Genomic DNA, 26688 nt, shown 5'->3' with positions numbered 1-26688 from the left:
AATACGCCAATTAGCACAAATGGTAAGTTCCGACAGTGCCTACAAGTGTGCCTACTGGCCCCTAGATGGCAATACCGGTTTCATATGTATACACCTGGTAGGGTTTGCACACCTAAGTCACAAACAGTTGCTTGAAAACTGGACAGGTATGTTCTGTGCATTACTGTTTGTCGAGGGTACATAATCGTTTATAACATTATTAGTTGGTATTTATGTACATCTATGTTCATTTGGGCTGCGTGACAATGATTCAATCAGTTAAATCGTTTGCGCTGAGAAAAAATATATGTGGGTTGGCATCCGAAAATAGTAACCAAAAATTTCAAATCGGTTAATATCTTCTGTTCCCTTTTTTAATTTTAAAATTCATATTTTTGAGAATTACAAAAATTTCCCTTTTGCTTTAAAAATTATGAAAAATTTTTTATGTACAGTTTTTTCTGGTGAAGAATATTTAAAAAAATTTTATTCAAAATCAAAAGTTTTGCTCAATTTAGAATTTTTCGAAAATGGTCCAAAAACATGACTTTTTGAATTTAGTCGAGACGAAGTCTCAGACGCAAAAACTGATAGAGCTATTACGGAAAAACGATACTTTCGTACGAATAAGCTGATGGAATCATTTTCTATACATACCACCCTATGGGGGGGGGGGGATCTTTCAATGGTATCCCGTTTTTTTAGCGATAGCTAGTAAAGAGTTCAGGAAATAATTTTTTAGATTCATTTGCGGACATATTTCTTATTGCATATATGGGCATAAAAATCGGCTTGTCCCCCTTCCCCTAATAAGTCGAAAAAGTTATTTCCTAAACTCTTTACAAGCTATTCGCCTAAATTAAGGATATCCTTGACTCGCTGGAATCAATTTTTAAAAAACATGTTTTTTGGCGATTTTCGCCAGATTCTAAATTCAGCAAACAAAATTTAGAAAAAAAAAGGTTTATTATTCACAAGCAAAAACGGTACATAAAAAATTTTTCATAATTATCGATGGAATAGGGAAATTTGTTGGAATTTTCAAAAATTTGAATTTTCGAATAAAAAAAGAGAACAGAAGATATTTTGTTTGTGTCTGTGGGGCTCACAATGAATGCAGCAATTTATCAAAGGGAAGCCTAAAGTCTGCTCCAAGTTTCAGACGCACCATTAAAGTCCATTTCTATACGAAGTTCTTAGTTGTAATTTAAAAACTTTACTTGTAATTTCAATTTAGACCACGATACAAATCTTATGTTCGATCAGTTATAATTAACCCTTCTCTTTTTCCATGCTGTTCATCTTAACCATCTCATATACCTTCCTTCCTCGTGCATCCTTCTTACATCATCCATCTTAAATCTATTCGTTCTAAAATACCTTTCCCTTCCAACCTTCATATTCCCTCTGCCTCTCATGTTCTCTATTTGCCACCAGCATTCCCTTACTATATTACTTACACCCTCTTTCAAACATTTATCATCATATTTATATGCTCGACTTCCGGTTATAATCCCTATCATCGTTCTTTCCGTCTCTCACCTAGTAATGTTATTAGGCGTATTCCTTGCCAACCCCAGTGTCCTATCTATCTGATCACTACATTTGCCCTTCTCCCTCTGTTTCATATGATCATCTACTATCTATTCCTGCGAAACAGGATGTCCAAATACACAAACTCTCTTACCACTTGCACCGTCTGTCTCTTGCACTTTCACTCACCTCCCTTACCCTTTCTATCTCGTTTCCAGAACTTTTTGGAATGGACTTTTTCGCATTCAGCTCCAGCCTGTTCTTATCCAGGTATCTTTTCAAGTCTGGACAAATTTATTGGTTTCACTCCGGTTATTGCAAAAAATACCTAAAGGATGGCCCACTTTTATCGCCAATTGAGAGAGCAAAATTATCACTCGTGTTCACCCTCAGAATTGTCAAAACACCGTCTTATGTTGACAGGCCCTATGTGCACAGAAAATGCGTACACTTTTGTCCCCTTGTTCGCTAATTCTCTATCCACTAGGTGCTGCAGATCATAGATGCTGTCGATAGTCCTCCTCCCAACCCTAAAGCTCGCCTGCCTCTCCGGCAATATTCCTTACCCCTCGACGTCCTTCCACAGCCTCTTCGACAACACCATCGCGTATACTCTAACGCCGTATTCATAAGCGTAATTCCTCTGTAATTTCCCTGCCTGTCCCTATATTCTTGTTTATATAATGGCACTATTGAACTCTATCTCCACCAGTTTTTGAATCCTTCACTCCTCCATACTTTCTTCTCTGTCTCCTTTAGACTCTTCTTAATCACGTGTGTACTAAACAGCCACGTTTCATCCTCTATTTCATCTATGACTTCTGCCTTCGAGCATTCTAACTTCCCTATCTGTGTCTCTATGTTCTCGTCATTAGACCCTTCAACCTCTACCTCCTCGTTTTTCTACTGCCATCATCTCTCATTTGTGAATCTGAGCCCTAAGCCGATTTTTATTACTCCTTCTACTCCTCAGTCTTTATGTTACCGTTCATCTCTACTCTACGCTTCCTTAGTATATTTATTATCTTCCAAACATCCCCCTCTGTCTTACCTATTATTAACTCCGCTTTCAGATTTTTCTAATTCTCCTGTTTCTTATTCTTACACATCAATGTGAAATCATTTCGCAATTCCAAGTATTCATCTCTTTTCGCAGTCCCTCTTCTCACTTTTTGTACTTCTGTTTCACTTTCTTTTACATTTTTTTACAGTTCCTATCCCACCACAGTCTCACAATTCCTTCCTTCATCTTCCTGAATATCTACTTTTGCACCCAACCTTTAACTTTGTCTTCCAAATTCTCCCATATCTCTACCACCGACTCCCCTTTAAAGAGTACCTTCCCCAACTGCTCCTCATACTTCTTTATCGCCTTCCTCGTCCAGCTCACCCTCTTCTCCAACGACGCTTGTTCTCCACCTTGCTTTCCGCCGCTCTTCCCCGTTATCCACAACCTTAATGGCCGATGGTCTGATATTGTCTGTATTGTCGTCCAAGAAGAGCCAAAAAAAAATCCTGATATGTTTACATTTAGTTTGAGTACATATATTTTTTAAGTGTAATTTTTGGGAAACAGAGGTTGTTTTTTGAAAACTACCATAATTTTAGACAATTGTAAAGCCCAAAAAGAGCTCAAAATTCTGAAGCCAGCACTTTCACTCCAAAAGTCCGGGTTGCTGAGGAAATAAAAGAGGTCGAAAATCGGGATTGGTTTCCAAGAAGAGCCTAAAAGAGGTCCAAATTTTGATATGCTTACAATTAGTTTGGGTGCATATTTTTCTATGGGGGTAGTTTTGATTAGATATGGGTTATTTTTTCAAATTGATTTTTGCAGTTTTGGAAAGCTTAGAAAAAATTAAAAACTATGGCGCGGTTAATTATCTTAATTTTTAAATTTTTTGTAGTGAAGGTTCTGGCGGTGAACATCTTCACCCAAAAGTTGGTTTTTTGAGAACACTAAATAAGCTCAAAAATCGGCATCGGTGCCAAAAATTATCCTAAAATTATAGCAGTAAGAAAATATTCATATTTTGTTGTAAAGGTGTTAGCAGAACGCACCTCGTAGAATGTCCTGTCCACGCCATACGTTGGTTGTAACAAAATTTGCGAAAGGCTTTTTTTTGTACCTGTATTATTTCTTACAGTCATAAACCTTGGTATTAAATCTTTTAAATTTTTATTGCAGATATCACATTCAATATTACAATGAGAAGAAAAACATTGTTCTACACAGTAAATTTGATAATACCATGTGTGGGCATCACGTTCCTGACAGTCTTAGTATTTTATTTACCCAGTGATTCCGGTGAAAAGGTAACTATGAACCGGTACACGATTTCATTTTTTTCGTCAAGTCGGTTGAAGATTCTAATAGAGGGTAAAAGTTTAATTTGCGCAACAGTAGTCTGCCTTTCAAATTTTATGTCGATCAGAAAATATCTTCTGTTCTGTGTATGGATTTAAATATGTCCCAGAAAGAAAATTTTGTGCAGGTACACTTTTTGACAGTGAGTAATAACACATAAACAACATTGGTGTTATTCTTAATACTTTCTTAAAATGTTCAAAAAAATCCGTTTCTTAGATTGTATTGACTAAACACTTTTGTGAAAAATGTTCATATGTTGTATTTGAAATTTGATCTAGTTAAGCCGAAGAAACATATTTGGCAATGAGTTTGGCGCGACAAAAATGGCAGATTTGTATTGGATGATGTCAGCTTGCGTTTAGCGTAATAAAAAAAACTTTAAACCTCAATGAGTATTTATAAATTGATACTGGTAAATTAATTTTCTCTATAAGTAGTCAGCGCTATGAGTTTTGAGGCTGTATAAGGAATATTTCAGGCTAAGTCTGGGGCTATAGATTCGAATTCGTACGTGAAATTACAAAAAGAGGAAAAGTCTGTCTCAAAGAATGCTTTAATCGATTATTTTAATATAAAAGCGATCGAATAAAAACCAACCCCAATGTGAATTTAATATTTTATGCTGAAATCATGCGAAAAGCAAATTAGAACATTTACGCAAGCATGAAGCAGACCTCTTTCATGAAGAGCCAATTAAAAGTGTTAATTCTGAAAAAATCTAAAGATTTTACTGCGACAGAGATCTATGAACCCCTCGTTGAGGTTTCAGACGAGAAATACTTGGCATTAAAGGTAAGTAAATACGTTAATAATATTGAACAAAATCAAATAACTGAATCTGTAAAAAAAATTAAATTAATATTTTTTGGAATACAGGTATAAAAAGGATATAAAGAAATATCGTTATAACTATACAAGCTAATTCAGAAACTTTTAGAATGGCTTGTGCATGTTGACGCGATGTATTAACGAACATTATTGTCGAAAAAAAATATGGAATTGACTTATAGTGTTCTCAAAACAGATGATAACTTTTGTTATGCGCGCTTAAGCGGTAAAAATTAGGAGCAAATCAATGTAATATTATAAATTAAATTTGTCTAAATCCAACATATTGATTTCCTTTCTCAGATACTCGTTTCGACGACAGAAATTATAACTAATTATAGGAAGGCAAGAGTTTGGGACTGTCGCTGTCTTTGTCACTTCAATGTCTCCTATGCGCCTAGCCTCTCCATCTTCTCTCCCTCGCTGCCAGCAGAAGAAGAGGAAAAGAGACTCTGGCGAGAGTGACAGACGCGGCATGATTTCCCCTACTGCATTGCTGCCCTATAAAAAGGCCCTACGTTAGCCCGTAAGGCAGTCCCTCCCGGTTCTCGGACATTTTCATCACTATTTTCCGTCTCCTTTACCCCCCTACCCCACCGCACTTTCTATGTTGTGCCTCTACCACCATTTCTCAGTAATTTCTTGTCACACTTCCAAAAGTTACTATCCTGCACTGCAACTCTTTTTATTTTTCTTCCCTATCAACTTAAAGGGGCATATATCACTTTTATTAAAATTATATGGTTTATGAGGTTTAGTTGAAAATGTTTAAAATTTTTTTAACAATAGAAATTTATAATTGGCTTTAAAAAATACTAATAAATATGTACTTACTATCTCTGGAATGCTTTTATATAGCCTGTATTTTTCTAATTACACCGAGTTTTTGTTCATCACTTTTAATTACCTCTCAATTAACTCTATTATAACCTATTATAACCAGGATCCCTAAATTTCCTAGTGTGCTTAACAATTAACCACGACCTCGCCGGAAATGACCGAGGGAGGAAACCGCACCATAAGACGGCTGCCACTTACCTTCCTTTATCCCACTAACACCGGAGTAAACCGACTTCGTGGGTCACACCCTCTTGATCCAGGAACAACCCTCAAAGCTCGTAGATTTTTATAAATAGGCACTAGATAGGAGTAACTCTATCCGAGCCTCGGTGCAGGCGTCCAGATGTCAGCTGGCAGGTTGACCAGCTCAATGTTACGCACGAGTATGGGAGGTGGGAACTCACGTGAATGAGAGAGAGAACACTACTGATTAAAAATTCATGAAACTACTATTACTTAGATTTACTGAACTAAAAATAAACAAGCAGTTTGTTAAGTAGTTTATAATAATTCTTACTGTTTAAATAATGAATGAAAAGAAAACACATTAGAAATTTAATATCTAAGTCAGTCGCACAGATACACGGAGAAATATCCGAGGAGGAATCCGCGCGTTACCTGAAATGGCGGTCAAAGACACCCAAGCTATGCGGTGCTGCCCGTACCTGGCCGACGTTTTCGGTAGCCATCCTTGGTTAGTAAAACATAGCCGTCGGTTGAGCTAGTGCCCGGCCGGTGCAGCCTCTAGGGAGCGGTGCGGACTCGCTACGCTATCAGGACAGTGTTTGGCCCCTTTACCTATGGTGGTTGGCTAACGGCTGATTTACGGCGCCATCGTACCGGATCTCTTCTGCCACATTCCCTGTCAACACTGATCACTTACAATACTAGTTTGTTGCCTAATTTAAACTTCTAAACTAAGCTAGGTCGGGTTCCTCTCTTATTTGTATAAACTCTTTTATATAATACGAATAACTTAATATAGCTTAACTTCTAAGTGGGAGGTAGTGGCTTGAAGGTGGTTTTACTTGTCATGTCCGCGTGGCGGACGTGTCAAATGGCTCTGACTGTTTACGTTTCAAGCACAGTGGCAGAGGAATATTATGTGTAGAGAATTAAATAGAAAGTAAAAATAGCGAAACAAATAACAAATCAAATATCGATGCCGTTTTTTATTTTTGGCCTATGCGTATTTTTTTCATTTTTCAAAACTTTTTAATCTATTCACAGAACAGAAGATATCTGATTGAACCAAAAATCCGAAAGCTTACAACTGTCGGGGAAAGCCGAGGCTAGGTTGAAAAGTCCGTTCAAACTCAGAATAATAGCACCACTAGTGCGTGTCGAGGTTATTTTCAGTTAGTAGCATCTCTTGCGGAAACGCATATCAAGTTTCCGGAAGATTTCTCTATAAATCTGTGTTTGACGCTCATTTCAATTGAGCAAGACAAATTATTTCCAAAAAACGGTTGAAAACACATTTCGTCTGATGATGAAACATTACTTTATGAAAGGCTAATTACCTCTACTCGTAAATCTGCAAACTCGATAAAAACAGATTATAAGTAGTTTCTAAATTTTCGAAGTGAATATAATATAAGATAAATTGACGCTGAACGTTCTCGATGCCCTTTTGAGGCCACTACTTCAGAAATGTTTGATGAAGTGCAAGATATGGTGATAGCTGATAGAAGAGTGATTGCTCACAGTTGACCAAAAAAGAAATTATGTTAAGTGTCTCAAGAATGGTTTGTAGTGGTTTCAGCCAAATCCACAGAATTTTAGTTGTCACTTTTGTTGAAACATGTATATACTACTACAAGGATAAGACTAAGCAGTAGTCCACCCAGTAAAAAAGGAACTAATTGGGGAAAATTGCTTTAAATTAATATTTTTTAATTTATCCAGATCTTGCTTTATGATTCGTTAAAAGACTCAAACCAGAAATCGTAAGTGCATAAGTTTGAGGGCGACCTCTGAGCTACGAGACTCAGTGATATATATTTAGAACGAATACTTTATGGCTAGCGCGTTGTTTACACCTTGCGAATTAGATTGAATATGACAGTCTCAAATATATGGCAGAATGTTCCCTAATTCTACCCAATTAGTTTTCTTTTACTGGGCAAACAATGGGTTGCCAGAGAAGAATCCACACCAAAAAAGGCGAAGACCGTTTCTTCATTCAAGAAGCTTATAGCAACTCTCTTTTGGGATTCGCAAGTAATAATCTATATCGACTATTTGAAAAAGGGAAAAACTATTACACAAACCTTTAGTTAATCCTTGTAAAGAATATGAGAAAGGCTGAGTTGTCAAAGGCTGAGTTCCTGTCCGCCAGACTAAAACGTATGATCCTTTTGTGCCATATTCGAATCTCGTTATCCAAAAGTTCAATTTCAAAGTACAGATCCTATCTATCTTGAAAGTTTAAGTAGTTGTGGAAGCACTTTGTTGATTATCAATATGGGGAATATACAGATGGCGCTGACGGTGTTATGTATGCAGCACGACTACGCTATTGATTGTGACTAAGTCCTTACAACCACAGGAGTCTCGGTTGCAATATTTTTATTCTTTTGTGAGGACGTTGTCCTCATAATGTTTGAAAAACATCTTCAGATATTTACGAAAAATAAGAATCTGTATATATGCTTGGACTGATGTTAAGTACTCGTACAACCGACCCAGATTGATTTTTATTTTTCTGACCTATCTTTACATCAAAAATGTATATGCAGAGTCTAATATTCTTCTGTGATTGCAGTTGTTAGGGCTTCGAAACTAGAATGTTGTGGGCATCATCCTAGTACAGTGATCGTGAAATAGTTTCCAAGGAACGGCTGCTATTGAAAATGCATATCTTAATTCTGGAACAAAGACAGTATACCGTAGTCCAAGCTGTCAACTAATAAAAGACCATGTGACAGTCCTTATTCTACAACCACCAAAAAGAGCGAAAATAGTACTTTAAATGTTGTTCGATCACCCTTGAGGCCAACTTGAGATGGACGCCTTAGAAGAAACGACGTTTTAAACTCCTTACTGGCTCTGATTACAAAGAAGCTCCAACGTGACATCAGTATACGTGGTCATACAACTCTTTTATAGTTCTTTTAAGAAGTTTATTTGCAACCAGAATTCGACGCATTTTTCTATTAAGTTCATTTTTCGAAACTCTCAGAAAGTGTTTAGTAGATTTCTGGTTCTTGTGATAACCTGGTTCTAAGGCCACTAGTTCGGAGAAAGTTACGTAAATTTGCCAGGCTAAATACGAGGGCTAAAACTTATGAGCAATGAAGGCTCCACATCCCTACGGAATTAATATGTTGTTGCTTTTTAATTGTTCTAAAGTGAACCCGGTTTTTAAAAGTCAGAAATCGACTGCGTCAAGTGCCTGATGAATTACAAAAATAAAAGCTTATAGCGAGGTTTGAAACTTCTTGCGACGATGTATTATTGAGACTGATACGACATGCACTAGTGTGATATGTACTTGATAAAAAAGCTTTTTGAGCTGCTGCCAGTACCCTCACTATCGGCACCTTGACATCCTAAAGATGTCCTTAAAAATGTACCCCTACGTCAAGTCACTTGACTTTTTGCAACATCCTCTATGTAGATCGTACCATCTCTTCAGAAAGTTCTCAGGACTTCTTCAAGATGTCCGCCACAAGACGTGCTCACTGGGCTGCTGATTCCTAGGTGTAAAGGAAGCTCAGCGAATCTTGCGTACACATTGCCTGTAGTAAAAATCACAATAGAATGAATGGATGCATGTTTCACGTTCTTCTTATTGTCTTTACACCATGCCTTAACTAGATATAATTACGGATGTTGATTGTATTTCTTCTTTGAAAATTTCGGTTGAATGGCCAAGCAATATCGATCATTTACACTATTCCATCCTTCTTTTCAGGGTTTCACGATGTAGGATGGATAGTTAGATTCCAGTATAATCTTTGTTTTTCAAAGCAGAAACTAGGATGTGTTTATAGAAAATCATTCATTGTATTATGAACCCTAGGTTTATGGAAAGTTGTTGGGCCAGTTGTTAACATCATGTTGTCTGCGCGTACATTTCTCTGAGTCCATACTAGACATTTGAGATTTTGTTCATATTATCTTTATTATAAATTACATTTTTTTCTTATTTTACTATTCTGGAACTATAATAGTGTGAATTATATTTAAAGAATGTAAAGAATTGTAATAAATCTATAATAGAAATACCAAAATTATTAAAACTCATACAACCAAATTTTCATTAAAACCAATATATTCTTTAAGACAACAACAGATCTAATAAATGTACTAAATGTGTGAACCATTGGTGTGGTTGCGACTAGATTTAAACATATATTAATATGAATTATATCTTGCATAATTATTTCTTAATATCTAAATAAGATTTTTATGCATAATATAAAAATTCTTCGAAGACACAGAAAAATTTTATTCTAGAATATATGGCTACTAAAAATATATCAAATTAGCGTTCCTCTTAAATTATAGTTGTCTCGTCAATAAACATTTCTACTCATAATCTAGCAAAAACGTTTTCCATAATTTTTAATGAGACCTTGCACTCATTTCTAGAGATCTTGTTTTGATATTTACTGAAAACAGATAGGGTTGTTTACAAAAAGGTATAAAATGAAATCGATAAATTTAAAAGGGGTTTCACATTACTAGTAGCGTCTACTCATTTTCAATTTCATAATAACTGTTACAAAAAACATATGGAACCCCTATGAACTTTTAAACAATTAGATTTTACAGTACCAGCCCGATTAGCAGATTTGTATTGAAAAGTAAAGAAAATTTCCATTTCAAGGGTGATGTGACAATTATTGGATGGTTTTCGATATCATTTTTGTGCTAGCGATTCAAATCTTCCTAGTAGGAGAATTTATCTATTAAATTCAATCCCTTTTTGTACACAGTCGCAAACATTTTTTTGAATACATTTGGATAGAACAAAGTAACCATTAAATAGAAAAATTTTGATCTATTTAAAATTCACACATTTCGATGTTCATATTTAATGTTTTCTTAAATAATAATGAGGTTAAAAGCAGTTAAAAATACAGTATTATTCATTTTAGATTGTCAGAGGTTGATCGCTACACAGATGGCAGTCATAAATTTTTTTTTTTTAATTTGTTGATCGTGATTTTATATTATTTGAATGATCATCTCTAAATAAAGCAACAGTTTTCTAATAGGGCGTGTTCTGGACCCGTCTTTTCCGTACGATTAGCAAACTTGCGGCTAGAGCGCAGAAGGTTGTGAGATTGTTTTCGCTCCTTGTGGTGATTTAAGAATCAGAGTGTTGAAGTATCCGATTCTCACTATCGATATTGAAAATCAATACTTTAATCCGAGACTGAAACTTTTTCGCCCAAAATATGGAATAGAATACTATAACTGACGTCACAATATCAATAATCATTGTACTGGTAGATAACGACGAAGTGTGTTTGAAGTATTAGAAAACTCTAAGGTCTATTAAAGGAGTGAACAACATGCTGAAGAAGAACAAACATATATACATGGGGCAAAAACTTACGACTGTAACATTGATCGCCAATTTGAAGACAGCAAGCAAAAAAATCAAGAAGTTGCTGAAAATAGGAGCTGGCATGAGTTAAGCTTCGATGAAACTACTAGACAGAATAATTTAGGATGATTTGAAAAGTACCTTTCAATCAAGAATAAGAACTGGGGTACTATCAAACTTAGTTCATAAAGATTAAAATACATCATAAGGATGACTGCAAACGCGTGTTCATTATGGCAATATATATATATATATATATATATATATATCCTTTACAAAAAATGTGCAAAATACAAAAGTTAAACTAAAATTCAGTGACTCTTTTAGATTTATGCTAAGTAGCTTCTCCAAATTAGCTTCAAATCTCAGCAAAAATGAAATAAAGAAGAAATTGTGTTCAAAATTAAATGATGAGTTCACTTCAGATAAAGATTATAATCATGCCTCTTAGGTTTGGAAAAAAATTGATTTAAAAACGTTAGGTGAATATTTAGATTTATATTTAAAAAATTAGGTTTTCCTTTTGACAGACATTTTTGAAAGCTTTAAATGCCTTTCTATTTACACTTATACTTTAGATCCATTGCACTATGGTACTATACAGCACCTGGGCTTTTTGTCACGGATCTGAATTTGCATCAATCACAACCTAAGCCATTCCTGCAGCTTTACAAGCCAGCACTCCGGTAGCACAGAGCCTCGAAAAAACACGTATGAGAAAGGTTTAACATCCGTGGGCCTCTGAGTGCAGATTTAATGGTAGTTTGCACATTATTTTTTGAGAGCATGGACTTTTTAGTTGCAGCAACCATTTTTTTTAGTGTCTTTGTAGGTTTTTTTTTTGCTAAGACCCATCCCTCATTTTGATTTTATCTGGTTTTTGTTTTTTAATCCTCGAGCAGCTGCCTGTTCAACTAAGCCTGCTTCCTGAGCAAAAACAGTTTTCCAAGCTTTTCCAGCTAGTACACTGTTAGCTAAGTTTCTAGCCTCTATATTTTTTTCATTTTTCGAGTAGGCTATATCCTGCTCTTTGCAAGCTACATCCAGTGGATTAATTCCTGAATAACCTTGTGCTAATCGTCTTGCAAGTTTAGTGTCTGGTTCACAATACCGCTAACCGAGCAAACGCAACTCAAAAGTCAACTTGTTGAGGATTCTGTTAATCATACCTCTTCCACGTCTTGCCTGCTTCACAGTTCGTTTGCGACTGATTGTTTTGCCTCTGTGAACGGTCATATCTATTCAAGGAATTCTTTCAGACTGAAAGCTCCACCTACATAACCAGGATATTCACAGGTTTTCAATTCAGTCATTGTCAAGATGCGGTTTAAGGGAGATCCTGTGAAAATACGTATCCAGAATGTTGACTTGCTTGTTTAAAAACAGAATAGAGAAAACCGACATGGACATTTGATACCAAACAGTATACGAGTAATATTTTGTGGACATTCTAACTGTGGAAAGATAAATGATTTGCGTGTTCTACTGATACATTAATATGCACTAAGATTTGAAAATATTTACATATACTCAAACTTTCTCAAACAGCTAATATATTAATATTTGGAAAAAGTCCTTCAATCAGTAGATGGCGTGGATTACTACTCTTTCAATGAGCATGAAGAGGTTATAACAACAAGTGAAGCAAAACCACATTCAGTAATTGTATTTGATATCGTGCCTTTTGAAAACAAAATAATGTAAGAAAATTTTCTATGGGTGGACGCAAGAATATCGACAGTTTTTACTTGAGTTAGACATATACCCATATTCCTAAACATCTTGTACGCGATTATTTGCACGTCACCGAATGTGTCCTCGGGTTACGGATAGAGGGTCCCTGTACCAAGGGTTTCTGCTCAATATGGTTACAAAAATAAATAGGCAGTCGCGGACAATTGTCCAGGGGTGGTCCCTAGCTTCTCGTGGGAACAACAATGGCAACATCAAACATAGTTGTAGTAAGTGCGGTTCAAAACAACAGAACGCGACGGGCTCACGACAATGGGTCGGCCAACCATGCCGACCACTCTAGAGCTGGGAGAGCCAATGAAGATGGATTCAATGCGATGAATCGGCGGAATATCGGGACCTTTAAGTGGAAGGAGAGACTGAATCACGACTTGCTAGAGTGCTACGATGCGAGTGTGGCCTCTGAACAGGGTTATATCGCACGGCTGCATGGTCCGCGGGCAGACATCCGATAGCGGAAGAGTGATGCTTTATGAATCCGAATTCTGGGCTATCAATTATTCTGTATATAATGCAGCGTAAGCTTTGGCCGATGTGAACCGTAAAACAAAACCAATGGTTGATCATAAGACCAAAAGACGAATGCATCAACTTGCCATAAAGATAGGCTAGGGAAGACAGTACGCGTCTCGCATTTAGTATGTGATTGACTACATCACATCCGGCAGAAATTTTACCGCCAAGGTTCGAAAGTTTGCGCGCGAACTCCGGACGCGTTATCACACACCTACCAAGTCAAAGCTGCTGACCATCAGACAGCATATTATTGAGAGAATATGGATACTATCTGACGCTAAGAGAAGTCTAGAGCGGAGGGAAAGGTGAGTCAGAGAAAATCAACAGTTTCTCTCTGACCCATCTCGAATCTCCCAAGACCCTCCAGTTACTGTCGAAGACCCACCCAAACCAGAGGAGGTCGAAGTATTTTGGAGAGAAATCTACGAGGTGCAGCATAGACTCGACGGAGACTCAGAAAGTATAAATAGCTTCAAGGAGCTGTGTGATGCCCACATAACACCTGATCAAGAATGCCCACCCATCACTACCGAGGAGGTGAAAAAAGTATTAAGAGGGATGAATAACTATTCCGCACCGGGAGCAGATTGTATCAAAACATTCTGGTGGAAGGGCGCACAATACTCCTGCCGAAAATAGGCAACTTAGCTGACCCGAGGAATTACAGGCAAATCACTTGTCTGAACACACTGTATAAGATATTCACAGCTATCCTCAATGATAGGATTGTTCGGGCGATTGAATCTGTGTGGCAAGAAATGTATGAACAACGAAGCTTGAAGAATGGCGTGGCTGGATGTTGGGAGAACCTGCTCATCGATAGATGGGTCTGCAAAGATGCAGCATTCTACCAGTATGACCCATCGATGGCCTGGATTGATTATCGGAAAGCTTTTTATTTGACCGCCCATAGAACTATCATCTGTCTTTCGGAAAGCTTAAAGGTTCATCCGCAAATCATTAGTTGTATAGAGAGATTGATGCCACTTTTGAAAACCAAATACTATCTCATATGGAAAAAATGACATTCGGTGTTCCGAACTGTCGGCGAGGAAGAAAGTATTTGCAACGAACATGCTTGCGGTCCTGGTAATACTCTATTCATTTGGAGTGGTTTCATGGACAAAGAACGAGCTCAGATCGCTTGATATCCGGACAAGAAAGGTTATGCACATGAACAAAAGCATGCATCTTAAGTCTTCTGCTCCGCGACTGTACATCTCACGCTGTCAAGGTGGTCACGGAATATTGAGTCTTGAATGTCTTCACAACAGGATTATTCTGGATACAGAGCATAGAGTCGCAAATGGAAGAGACCCTCTTCTTAAAATGGTCCTCGATAAGAGGATGCACGGTATCTTCCACAGAAATGTGGACGATCAGTCAATGTCGTGTGAGCTAACTTTTGCTTTCCTTAAATCACCCGGATTGAAGTCTGGTAGGAAGGGTTTCATTTTGGCATGCCAAGACGGTGTCATTTCCACCTTAACATACCGTCGCCACATTTTGAGCCAAGAGATTCCCGCTGATAGCTGCAGGGCCCGCCTTGCGTGTCAACAATAAGCTAAAACACTTGCGGGACATGTTGCTAAAATGTTGGTTCTTTAAAGGTTTAAATGCTCTCAAAATTCTGTATAAAATGAACCCAGAATGAGGCCTGTTTGTCTATTTTTCGAGTAGATATTACAAAAATGGTGTAAATTTCAATAATTTCTTAAATTTGTAATAACTTCCATAATAATTAATATTTTTCAATTTACCTGGTCTCATTTTAAAGCTCTTTTCCACAATGTCACAACAGCTTATGACTGTAAATTAAAAGGAATTTCTTATTACAGTGCGAGAACTATAACCATTTTTCGACAGTATCACAAGAGCGTTATGAACGCAAAACTAAAAAAAATATTATTTCAGAGCAAGAACTTAAAGTTGTTTTATACTAATAAGATGTTTCCATACTGTCCATACTGTTGATATTCTTTAATTTACCTGATTTTATTTTAAAGCTATTTTTCCACAGTATGGAAACATCTTATCAGTATAAAACAACTTTAAGTTCTTGCTCTGCAATAATATTTTTTTTAAATTTACAGTCATGAGCTGTTGTGACATTGTGGAAAATAGCTTTAAAATGAGACCAGGTAAATTAAAAAATATTAATTAATACAGAAATTATTAAAAATTTAAGAAAACATTGAAATTTACACCATTTTTGCAGTATCTATTCGCAAAATAGACAACTAGGCTTCATCCTTGGTTCATTTTATACAGAATTTTGAAAGCATTTAAACCTTTGAGGAGCCAACATTTAAGCTTTGACATAATTAAAATTAAAAGAACTTAATCAATTGATAAAAAAGAGGTGAACCCAAACTTTTTACCGGCAGTATATATAGTCATAAGGACAACCGTAGGATTTCATCGAGAGCGGGTGCTAATCTGAAAAATTACGCCCGCTTCCAGCGATCTTCGCGGTAAAATTTCAGCCACAATCACGTCTCACGACCGTGAGATAGGTGGTTACAGTCTCTAACGGAATCAATACGACGATCCGGCAAAAGTTTCGTGTACCCTGAGAACACGGAGTGATCCAAGGACTACCGCCTTCTACATTTTTCCCGCAAGTGTTTTAGCATATTGTTGACACGCAGGCATTCTTTTCAGGCTATTAACGAGTGAAAGATTGACACCTCCAAGAGCGCCGATGATAAGGACGATTACCTTAATAGAATATTCCGGGTACAATTGCTGCAACTCCCTTATAAGGTCTCTATATCTCTCTTTCTTTTCATTCTCCTTGGCTATGATATTTTTGTCAGCTGGTGCCGAAACTTCAATAACGAACATGGTTCGCTTCTCGATGTCAAGAAAAACCATGTCTGGCCTCAAGTCTGCAACAGAAACAATTTTCGAAAATATAAAGTTCCAGTATATGTGGCACTTCCCATTCTCAACAATAGACTCGATTTCTTAGGAGCATTTAGAGGAGAGTATTGTGCCTTTGGATGTAGGTCGTTCCCGCATGGGTTGGATAACTAGATAGTATGTGAGCTAAATGCTCGGATTGTGGATGGCACGCCCTGCACCTATCTTTAAGAATACCTTGGCTAAAAATGTGGCGACGGTACGTTAAGGTGGAAATGACACCGTTTTGGCATGCCAAAATGAAACCCATCGTAACAGACTTCAATCCGGGCGATTTAAGAAAAGCAAACGTTAGCTCGCACGACATTGATTGATCCTCCACATTTCCGTGGGAGATACCGTGCATCCTCTTATCGAGGACTTGTTCACGAAAGATTTTCTATTGTGCTTTCTTGAAACGGGCTTTCAGTCTTGAGTACTTGAGATAGATAAGATTTGATTCATTTTGCTCACCCCTAATACTGAAGTTAAGTGTGAGTGTTTCAGCATGGCATGGTTTCGCAGACGTTGCTGCGAAAAATGCGATAGCTCTGGGTGTTTCTCGCACCACAGAGCATGCAGCCGTGCCATGTAACCCCGTTTCAGAGGCCACACTCGGATCGTAGCACTCTAGCAAGTCTTGATTCAGTCGCTTCGTTCACCTAAAGGTCCCGAGATTCCGCCGATCCATCGCATTGAATCCATTTTCATTGGCTCCATCAGCTCTAGAGTGGTCGGCATTGTTCGCCGACTCATTGTCGGGAGCCCTACGCGTTCTGTTGTTTCGAGCCGCACTTATTACAACACTGTTTGCTGTTGTCATTGTTGTTCCCACGAGAAGCTAGGGAAAGGGGTTCGTTCATCCTTGTAGAGTACCGCAGGCAAGGATAAGGCTGCGTACTCTGAGAGGTTACCCGGTATCCTAGAGTCACCGTTTTAGATACCTCACCTAGGTGCCTTTCAGCTTTCGGCACGGTTTTCACACCTCCACTTAGGCATTAATTCCTTCGGGACCACCCCTGGACAATTGTGCGCGACTGCCTATTTATTTTTGTAACCATATTCAGCAGAAACCCTTGGTACTGGGACCTTTTATTCGCAACCCGAGGACGCGTTCAGTAGCTATATACACACACATAAACCCAAACACACACACACATATATATATATATATATATATATATATAAAATGTGTCCGAGAAATCCCGGGACAGCCGAATAAATCCTTAGGTGAAATTTTTTTGGAGAAAATTAAAGTCATTTTTGAAGTAACTTTCAACGAGGAATCCAGTGGTGACCTTAGTTTTGCCCTTGACATCATACAGTAACAATTAGTGACATTGACAATGACCATCAAGGTCACTTTTTGTTTTTTAATTGTAAAGACTCTGTTTGACATCAGAACTTAAATGAACGGAAAATTTAGCTTTAAAAAGTGTAGTCAGCTCATAGGTTAGGTGTGACCTTGATGGCCAGATCAAGGTTATTCAGCGATCTTAGCATATATAAGTATAAACAAAGATCTTAATTTGACCACTATAATGACGCTACCAACGACATGCTAAAAAACACCACCCTCCCTTTGGCATGATTTATCCAGAAACTGCTTTCGCATTATTTACGGGATGCCGTTTTCTTACCTGCTAATGCTTTCTGCTGGGCTTCTTCTTTGTCAGCTGCGTGTTCCAACCAAGATTTACATATTGTCCTCATTAGTGCGGTGATACCACACATCGAGCTCGTCGGCCTTCGACATCTTTGTTTTGGGTATGGTTGTTTTTTACTGCGTGTTTACGGGCTTCAATTATTAGCTTGCAACTTTTTTGGCTCCAGCCTTCTTTTCGTCGATTTTTTTTCTAGCGTAGTACCTTTACAAAATAACCGTCTATAAGTCCCTAATGCTCATCACTGCCCAGAATCGCGAATATAAGCGTATTTGGTGTGAAAACTCCAACCTCTCTGTGCCGCCTTTGCCTGTATTCTAACAACCTGTTACACACGAAGAAAGTGTGGAGCGCATCAATGCGGTCATCCTGCAGTACACACATTCTGGCTTTTCCATGTTGCCGGCTCACCGAGGCATTTAAATCGCGTACTAGACTGAAGTTCGCACTCGGTTTTCCTCGAGTATACGACCTTGCCTTCTGAAGCAAGCAGGTCACTGGGAATGACTCCTGCACTTGCCAATGTAGCTGATTCCGGAACAGTCCGACAGGCACAAGCCGCCCTCTGCGGTTCTCTCGACTGTACTGCTGCTTTCATTTCCGGTATTGCTGTGTTTTAAGAGCATCCGCCCAAATTTCGACTCCATATAATAGGATGGAGTGCGTCACTGCCATTAATAGGCCTCACGTACTCGGTATTGGACCTCCTATGTTGGCCATCGGTCGGCTGCGGCGAGCAGGATGCCAATATGTTTCGCCGATTTCTTCGTCTGCACCTCTTCGCTTTCCACCACCTGCATTAAAATCTTTAACTTAATTAGTTTCGTCGTTTGGATTAACCTTTCTGTCTTCTGGATAGTTAGGCTCAAACTATAATTTATCATTCTTTGGTGATATTTTTCTGGCAAGGTTTTTCGCGCGTTTCGCAAAGAAGCACTCCATCATTCAGGTAATTATTTACCAGCCGGATAAGTAACTCCGGTCTTTTGAAGTTTTGATTCAGTTTATTTAGCATGTCACTCCATTTTGAGGAATTAAAGGCGTTTTTTACAACAAGTAGCACGAGTACCACCATTGTTTAAGGAGTAGCCATCTACTTGTTGTTCCTCCAGAACAGTGTTCACTACTTCTTCACTACTACTTTTATAGTCTCCACTAGGATGCCATCCAGCCTTGCCGCCTTCTGATTTGCAAGCAATCTTGCTCTTTCATAAGTTCCATCTCGGGGAAGAGCAGGGTTTTGTGTGTTATAGTGTAAGCATATTTTTCTTTTTGAAATTTGTGTGTGGGGAAAAGCGTATTCACAATATTTGCCATTTTTTGACATCACGCGGTCCCAATGTGGTAAGTTTTCAAAGCTTGCGACTTACCATTTTGAAGCCCAAACCACATGGGTCCTTATCTACTTCATCCTTGATGTTCTTTCATCAAAGGATCTTGCTCTTCTTAATGGATTTTCCCTATTTCTTTTTGGCTTGCTTGAATGCTGCGTTTCTCAGTGCTGCTTTGTCTGGTCGTTTCTTTTTTACACGCTAGGTTGCACGCCTTCTTACAAAATATTCCCTCCGGTGATTTGAAATTTCTTCTGACCACCAGTAGACCGGGTGCGATTGTCGCGTGACCTTTTTTTGGCATAGAAGCGTCACAGGCTTGACGTATTAGCAGCATCGAACCACCCTTCTGGTATCTTCTTGATTTATTGAATGTACTGCCTCCTGTCTGCTGATAAGCGTAGACACCATATTTTGCTTGTCCATCTTGGCGGCATTTCATATATGTTGTTGTTTTTACGCCTTAAGCCTTTCTCGGCGAAGGGAATTTGTATACAGAATTTTATATACAAATGATCACTTCTATTGTAATTTTTCATGACCTTTCATACTTTCATACTTTCATACTTCTGCCCAGGGTGTCGAAAAGTGGTCTCTCCCGTATTCAGAACAATGAGTTCCCTTCTTGCAGCCATCTCCATCACTATTTTGCCCCTAAAGTCCATATACGCCATACCCCACTATAAAGCTTTTGGTTAATATCTCCGCTAATAACTATGTCCTTTTTGGTGTCTTGCAACATCTCTTTGATGTTATCGAGTTTTGTCTGAAAGTCTTTGATGGGCCGCGTAACATTCCACAGGCACCTTATGTGTATTGGTCAGCAATATCACAGAAAAACCAAACTATTCCGAGAACCATGTAATGCTCGTGCTGTTCTGGTACTGCTAACTGAGTATTAGAACATCGGCCTTCTCATCATACTTAAGTTGCGTAAGAAGGTCGTTTACATTTTTACGTCAGTTTAGATTATCCTGAATTATAGTATTCATTCTCTTGTATTTGTTTCAGCCCGATCTAGAGCCTTGCCGAGAACGGAGCACTTACGTGAGCCGGGAATATGATATGAGAGCTCTGCGCCTTAACTTAATTCTAAACACAGGACGCTGTGTATCTCCTCTACGCAGGTGGTCGCCTTGTGTATGCTATCACCGCATTTGCACTACAGGGCAGTATCTCGGATTCTGCTATAGATTCATCCAAATTTCATTTGCCTACCAAGTAGAAGTTTCCTGGCCGCTTATTCGTTGAAATCAGCGATAGCCATAACTTTTCCCCATTTATTTTCCTTGGAAATGGTGACCTTGAAGTCTTTACTGCTTCTTTTAAAGTCCCGTCTCAAGGCTTCCTCCACATCCTCCTTGATTTTTATGCTGTCAAGGTCCATGAATTCCAGAGTTAATCAATATTTTACCCCTACGCTTACGACGGATGGAGCGGATATCCGTGCCTGTGTCCTCAGGTTTGATTTTGTGCCTGATATCACTCAGCACTCCTGCATATTTCTGCCCCGTTGCAAGTTGGTTTTATCGAGACGTTCTCTTTCACTTCGTCTACTTCTCTGGTTTGTGTGCTCTTTTCCAGGGTTGGAGCCACCTTGCTTAGAGCTCCTTTCCTCTGTTTCCTTAGGACTTACGTCTTTTAGACTAAGCTCGATATTATTTGTTTTTCTTTTTACGACAGTTGTCCACCCTCTTGACGTTCTTTTGCCTCATTTCCGTTTGTCAATCGGAGTAGCCGCTTAGTCTTCCGCAGGGCTACTTGCAATTGTTTTAGTCGATAACGTTGGTGTTTTTGGAGTGCCCGAGCTGTTGATATAGGCATGTGACCTGACTTGGCCAGTCAGACAGCAGAAATGGTTAATCTCCTTATGTGGGTCGTTCTTTTCCGTCTTTAATTTCTCGATCAATTCAGCTATATGCTGTTGAGAGATTCCACCGCTTCAAATACTTCGTCGTCTTTATGATCTAAATTGGATTGTAGATTTTGGCCCGCCATAATTTATTATTGCCAGCGCATCGAGCATAGAGAGGCGAGCCGAAATAGCTGGGAACGGATATACCCTCGGACGTAATCACTACCCCATTTCCCTGAATCCTAGTCTTGGTTTAACTAGTCCCGGAAAACACAGATGGTCTAGAACTTGCCCGGGGCACTGCAAATTATGACTTCTGCGGCCACCACGCACTTTCTAATGAAGGCCCGAAGGGGCTGGCTTCTGACTCCATGCTGCTGCTGACGCCTCGGCAGTGCAAGCGCACATTAGCTCCTCGCCACGTCAGCAGGTTAGGGAGACGTGGTTCGGAGCAGGAAAATATCGTGGTTTTTTCTTGGTGTATCCTTTACCCAGTCTTTTTGGTCTGTGAAAGACTTTCAAATTACATGAGATTAGTAAACATAAGTTTTTTCGTTGACTTACTCTTGAAACTTACATAATTTTTGTGTATTTAAGACTTGAAGGTTTTAAACAAGGGTAATTTTACACTACATTAAACACCTTTAGCGCTGGTTTCAATTATGACATCCTTTGTACGTTGAAACGGCATGACACTCTGTTCTAGAAGATACCGGTTGATACAAAGACAGATTTCCTGGAGAACAGCAAACGTTTTTCTTGTAGTAGAAACGAAAAATAATTTTGCGTTTCTTGAATTTGCTCCAAAGCCACTATACAATTTTTAAAAGTAATACTCATGTGTATATGGAAATTTCCACAGCCGATGCAGCACCGATGATAATTTATTTTATGAAGGACGAATTCAGATTGTGTGTAGTTGCTTGTAGCATTTGGGTTCTTATCCTCTCTAAACAGTTTTGCTATTCTTTGAGGTAGGAAAGCGAAGAATTTGGTTTCTATGATTACAAGCGTTCGTACTCCACAATTTGTTTTAGCTGACTAATGTATGCTATATGATGCAATAATTAATATGAGAGTTACAAAATACGTTTTTGAATGTTTACATAAATTAGTTCACTTCATCTCTTATGTCTTCATCTGAGTCAACTCTCTCAATATTTGTGAAATAGAGCAACCCTGTATATAAGGATTCATGGAATTATGATGATATCATCAGTAAGGAATGCTGTTAGTTTAATGTTTGAATTTCTCGGCATTAAGTAACATATAGTGTGAAATGAGTCTTTAAGGGTGACATTTTTTGAGTAATCAATATGATTTTATTTTTAGCATGATAAATTTTGTATTTCGTCTCGAGGACACATTCTTTTCCCAAGGCTTCTTTAATCTTTCCAATCGTATTTTCAACGTTTTCTCATTTTTATCAGCATATAGATCTAATTTTATCTAGAACGCATGCTGTGGGCGTGCAAAAAAGGCATTCATTAGAGCGGTAGCAGATCTTGCCGCAAGTCTTCAAATCGTAAAGAAAAAAGTGATCCAGAACGTGCCCCAAACAATCTACTTGAATGCGTTATTTATGCCGTACGAATTCGTTTGATCAGACCAGTATATAACTGAATTCACATGAACATGGTTAGTTAAAAACATAAAGCTGACTTGTATGGATATGACATAAATCCTAGAGCTTTTGTTGTGCCCGCGATGGCAAGGGCACGTATTCAGGAGTCTTTCCCGAGGTTTTCACCTCCCAGTTATAAATTCACTTCGAAATTATTTTATAGATTGCGTTCAAATCCCCCTATTGTGTGCGAAACTTTAATTGTATTATAAGCGTTGTAACTTATAAACTAAAGCGTTAGAGTGAAATCATAATTTGTAATTGCATCACCAAAGAACTGTGCATAATAGCGACTGGATCGGTAAAATCTACTGATCTGCAGGTCAGCACCTCTTAAGAATTGGTACTGGTAACCATAAATGTTAGTCATATTTAGTTGCCTAGAATTGTAACGTTTACTGAACTTTCGTGTTTTCCATATACGTACTTAGAAGATCAGTAGATTTAACTTGGTTTCCAATAAAATATAAGGTTCTTTTTTTGCGTCTACGGAATGATAGACATTTTTCATGAGAAATATTTTTTTTAACTTATTTTTGAAAAAATAGTTTTCATTAAAAGAGAAATCACTATATGCTTGAGTAAAATGACAGATGTAAATTATGTCAATAAATCTTAAAATGCAATTTTAGAATTTTTTAGTTAGTTCCTTATAGATATCTAAGACCCTATATTAAATAACATCCTTTTGTGCATTCAATGAGTTGTTTTTATTTTGTATACAATTATCATTAAGATAAAACGTGATTAAATATATGTTTAAATATATTTCCAATTATACCAATGATTAACACATATAATACGTTGATAACCATTGATGCTGCGTTAGTGTTCAGTTGATACCATTGATACACCAATTTTTCACCAATACATACATTTAATGAGGTATTTATACTCGATTTTGCGACTGTTATAAACAATCTCTTAGAACTATCCTTAACCTTCCAGCGGGCGCGCCCTGTAATTTCTCTTGAGCGAGCCCTTGTCGTAAATTTTACTTCATTCGGGCTTATCAAAGTTAACGAAACAATTCCTAAGTGTTTTCATACGAAACAGCCACAAAATGTTTAAATTGAAAGCAAAAGTCCAAGGTCACCTTTCTTCTGGCCCCAGGTTATGTTCTGAACCTATCAATAATATTGAACAACTCCTAAAATACAACCCTATCACTTTTAATAAAACAATTCTAAAATGTCGTCATATAAAGAAGCCGTGAAATTTTCAAATAAAAATAGTCACAAGCACTACCTTACAAACCCCTATATTATGCTTTCAACTTCACAATATTATTCAAGAATCCTCTAGTTTTATTACAACATACGTATTTTTCTTATAAATTTACATTAAACCTCATAAGGTAGCAGTGACCAGGAAAGAACACAATGACAACACGATTCTGTAAATTGCGTTTCTGTCATTTGCAGATTCAGAAAGTAAAAACTCATTCGGTTTGCGACTATGTGAATCGATGATTTTCTCAAGCTGCTTCGAATCTGACATGTACTGCAATGGCATTTCAAACAACGTTATATTCAATCAGTTTCCCTCTTTTTGAATGAGACCCACTTTTTTGAGGTTAGACTTCCATATTTTACAGGATTTTTTACATTTATAAATTATCGATAGATTAAAAGAAATTATGCGCAAGGTTACAATACTCCTTTTGCTATCTTAATTCTAGATGTTGTAAAAGCTTTTGCGACATATAAGTAAGTCAAAAAATAATAACGACTAAAAGTGTTTAGAAAACCATTGAGCGGCAATCTGGAATTCCGGTGACATATATACGATTCAGAAGCCTTTGAAACCCATTAAACACAAGTGAATGGATTTTTGCTTCCTTGGTATTTGCATCGAAGCTTTGTTTAAACCCATAAATAAAGGTTTTATATTTGCCCGGGAAGTGATTGAAGATAAAAAGATTATTTAAACACCCGTCCAGAAATCGCTTGATTTCGAACTTAGTACCGATATGGCCCAGATCGGGATTCCTGATCTAGCCCTAATCGGTATGCCCATACTTGGGTCAGACCAGGCCAAAACGATTTCTTACTGAAACGCCAACTCCATGCACTCAGAGTACTAGTGCTGCTTATTATTTTCTGATAGTGAGGTGAAATCTTAATATTGCTCGTTTATAATATATTGTATCAACCGTGTATTAAAAATACCTAAGGAAGGTACGCCACGAGTTCGAAGGAACCGAGCACTTGCCAGTATACCTCGAAACCTGGGTGAGGAAAATGAATGTATGTAATTATGATCTGCGCCTCATTGAAGCTTAATCTCAAATAAATTAGTATTAAATTAACTTTTCTTATTTCAATAAATATAAATTAAATCACTATAAATGATAATGTAAATGTTTTGGAAGTTAATATTGTTCAACTTGTCTAATTTATGAATTCGGAAATTTAATAATAAATTCATCATAAAAATAAACTGAAGAAAACTTTTGATATCGTTAATTTTGAAATTAAGTAATAAAATGAATATACCAATTAAACAGTGCTCCCAACGAGAGCTCCTCACTCAACTTCGTATGCGTCGAACTCAGCGTCTGATTGGTTGCTTTTCGTGCGCAGTTCGTACGTAGCTTAATTTTCTGGTGAGAAGATTATATACAACTGTCTTCACAAATTTTTCAAGAAGTGAAACGATTGACAGCCAATTAAATTTCTTTACAGAAAAATGTCAATAAATCGTGAATTATAGGTTATTTCCCAATCATTTTCGTTCTTTAATTGACAACAACTTACATCATCCTGGCAACTTACAGCATCTACAATAATCATGCGATTATTAAAAGTATGATTAAACTTTTTTCTGGTGAGAAGTTTTTATGGATCTTATGTGGTAGGTGTAAGTGGAGTGTGGAAGTCTAGGAGATGAGTAGGGTTGTGAGGGGTGGATTGGGGCCGTAAGAGACATCTGTTGGCTGCGGTAAGTACTTTTTTGCATGGATAGGTTATAGTTACCGACTGAAGGGCGGGAGGTGGTCAACAAGAGTTCTGGCACTGCTGGTAGTGAATTAGACGATGAGGAAATTTCCAGAAGGACACGACGGTCAGCTGTGCGTGGCCCGATGTCGAGTGCCGCGTCAAGAAGGTGGAGGAATCGGAGCGAAGGAAGCGACAAGGCAAATGAGAGAGCGTCTAGTGCAAGTGAGGGGAAGGGTCTCTTGAAGAAGAAAAGGGACAGCAAAGAGAGTCCAAACAAAAGCAGGCTGGAGGATCTCGGGGTGCTGATAGGCGAGGTTAGAGGGTTGAGGAAGAATGTGATGGGGACTATGGAGAAGATGGAAAGTATGAGGGAGGAAATGAGGGTAAGAGATGAGATATGGGAAAAGGAGGTAAAAGAGCTGATAGGGAATATAGAAGGATTGCAGAGGGAGGCGGTGTCTGCAAGGAAGAAAAAAGAGAATAAAATTAAGGAGATGGAAAAAGAGAAGGAAGAAGGAAGAGTGGCGAAGGTAGGTAACGGAAAATAAAAATAGATGAGAAAATGTGGGTATGGGATGAAGAGAAGGAAGTGTTGAAGGAATTACAGGAAAATTTGTTTCGCGGAAAGTAGGGTGTGGAAGTAAAGCAGGGTGGACGAGTGTTGAAGGTGCTCTGCTGGAACTTAGCAGGGGTAAAGAAGAAAGATAAAAACTTCTGGAGATATATTCAGAAATTTGATGTGATTAGACTGGCAGACACGTGGGTAGAAAGAAAGGAATGTGATAGAGTAGAGCTAAAGTTCAAAGAGAGTATAGGTGGAGGCTACAGAAGGCGGTCAGAGTAAAAAGGAGATAATTTGTATTTTGTTACTGTGTGAAATAAGGATGGAATGGATAGGGTTAATGAAAGGGTGAAAGATTCACTGGTAGAGAGATGAGGTATGGTGGTCTATCGGTGATAGACTATGTGATCAAGAATATGCAATGGTG

The 26688-nt window shown here is 37.9% G+C and overlaps 1 protein-coding gene across 5 annotated transcripts in view; it reads left to right on the top strand.

Annotated features, from left to right (window-relative positions):
- The window catches only part of LOC117180926 (acetylcholine receptor subunit beta-like 2), a 562005-nt gene that overhangs the window by 301908 nt on the left and 233409 nt on the right, over positions 1 to 26688 (top strand). For all 5 annotated transcript variants that reach the window (XM_033373559.1, XM_033373558.1, XM_033373561.1 and 2 more), the window contains one exon: positions 3698 to 3825. In XM_033373559.1, coding sequence (XP_033229450.1) covers positions 3698 to 3825 — 128 coding nt within the window. The remainder of the gene's footprint in view (positions 1 to 3697; positions 3826 to 26688) is intronic.

Source organism: Belonocnema kinseyi, chromosome 9, assembly GCF_010883055.1.
Source record: "Belonocnema kinseyi isolate 2016_QV_RU_SX_M_011 chromosome 9, B_treatae_v1, whole genome shotgun sequence".
NCBI classification, from domain to species: Eukaryota; Metazoa; Arthropoda; class Insecta; order Hymenoptera; family Cynipidae; genus Belonocnema; species Belonocnema kinseyi.
This window is presented reverse-complemented; position numbering and strand designations above follow the sequence as displayed.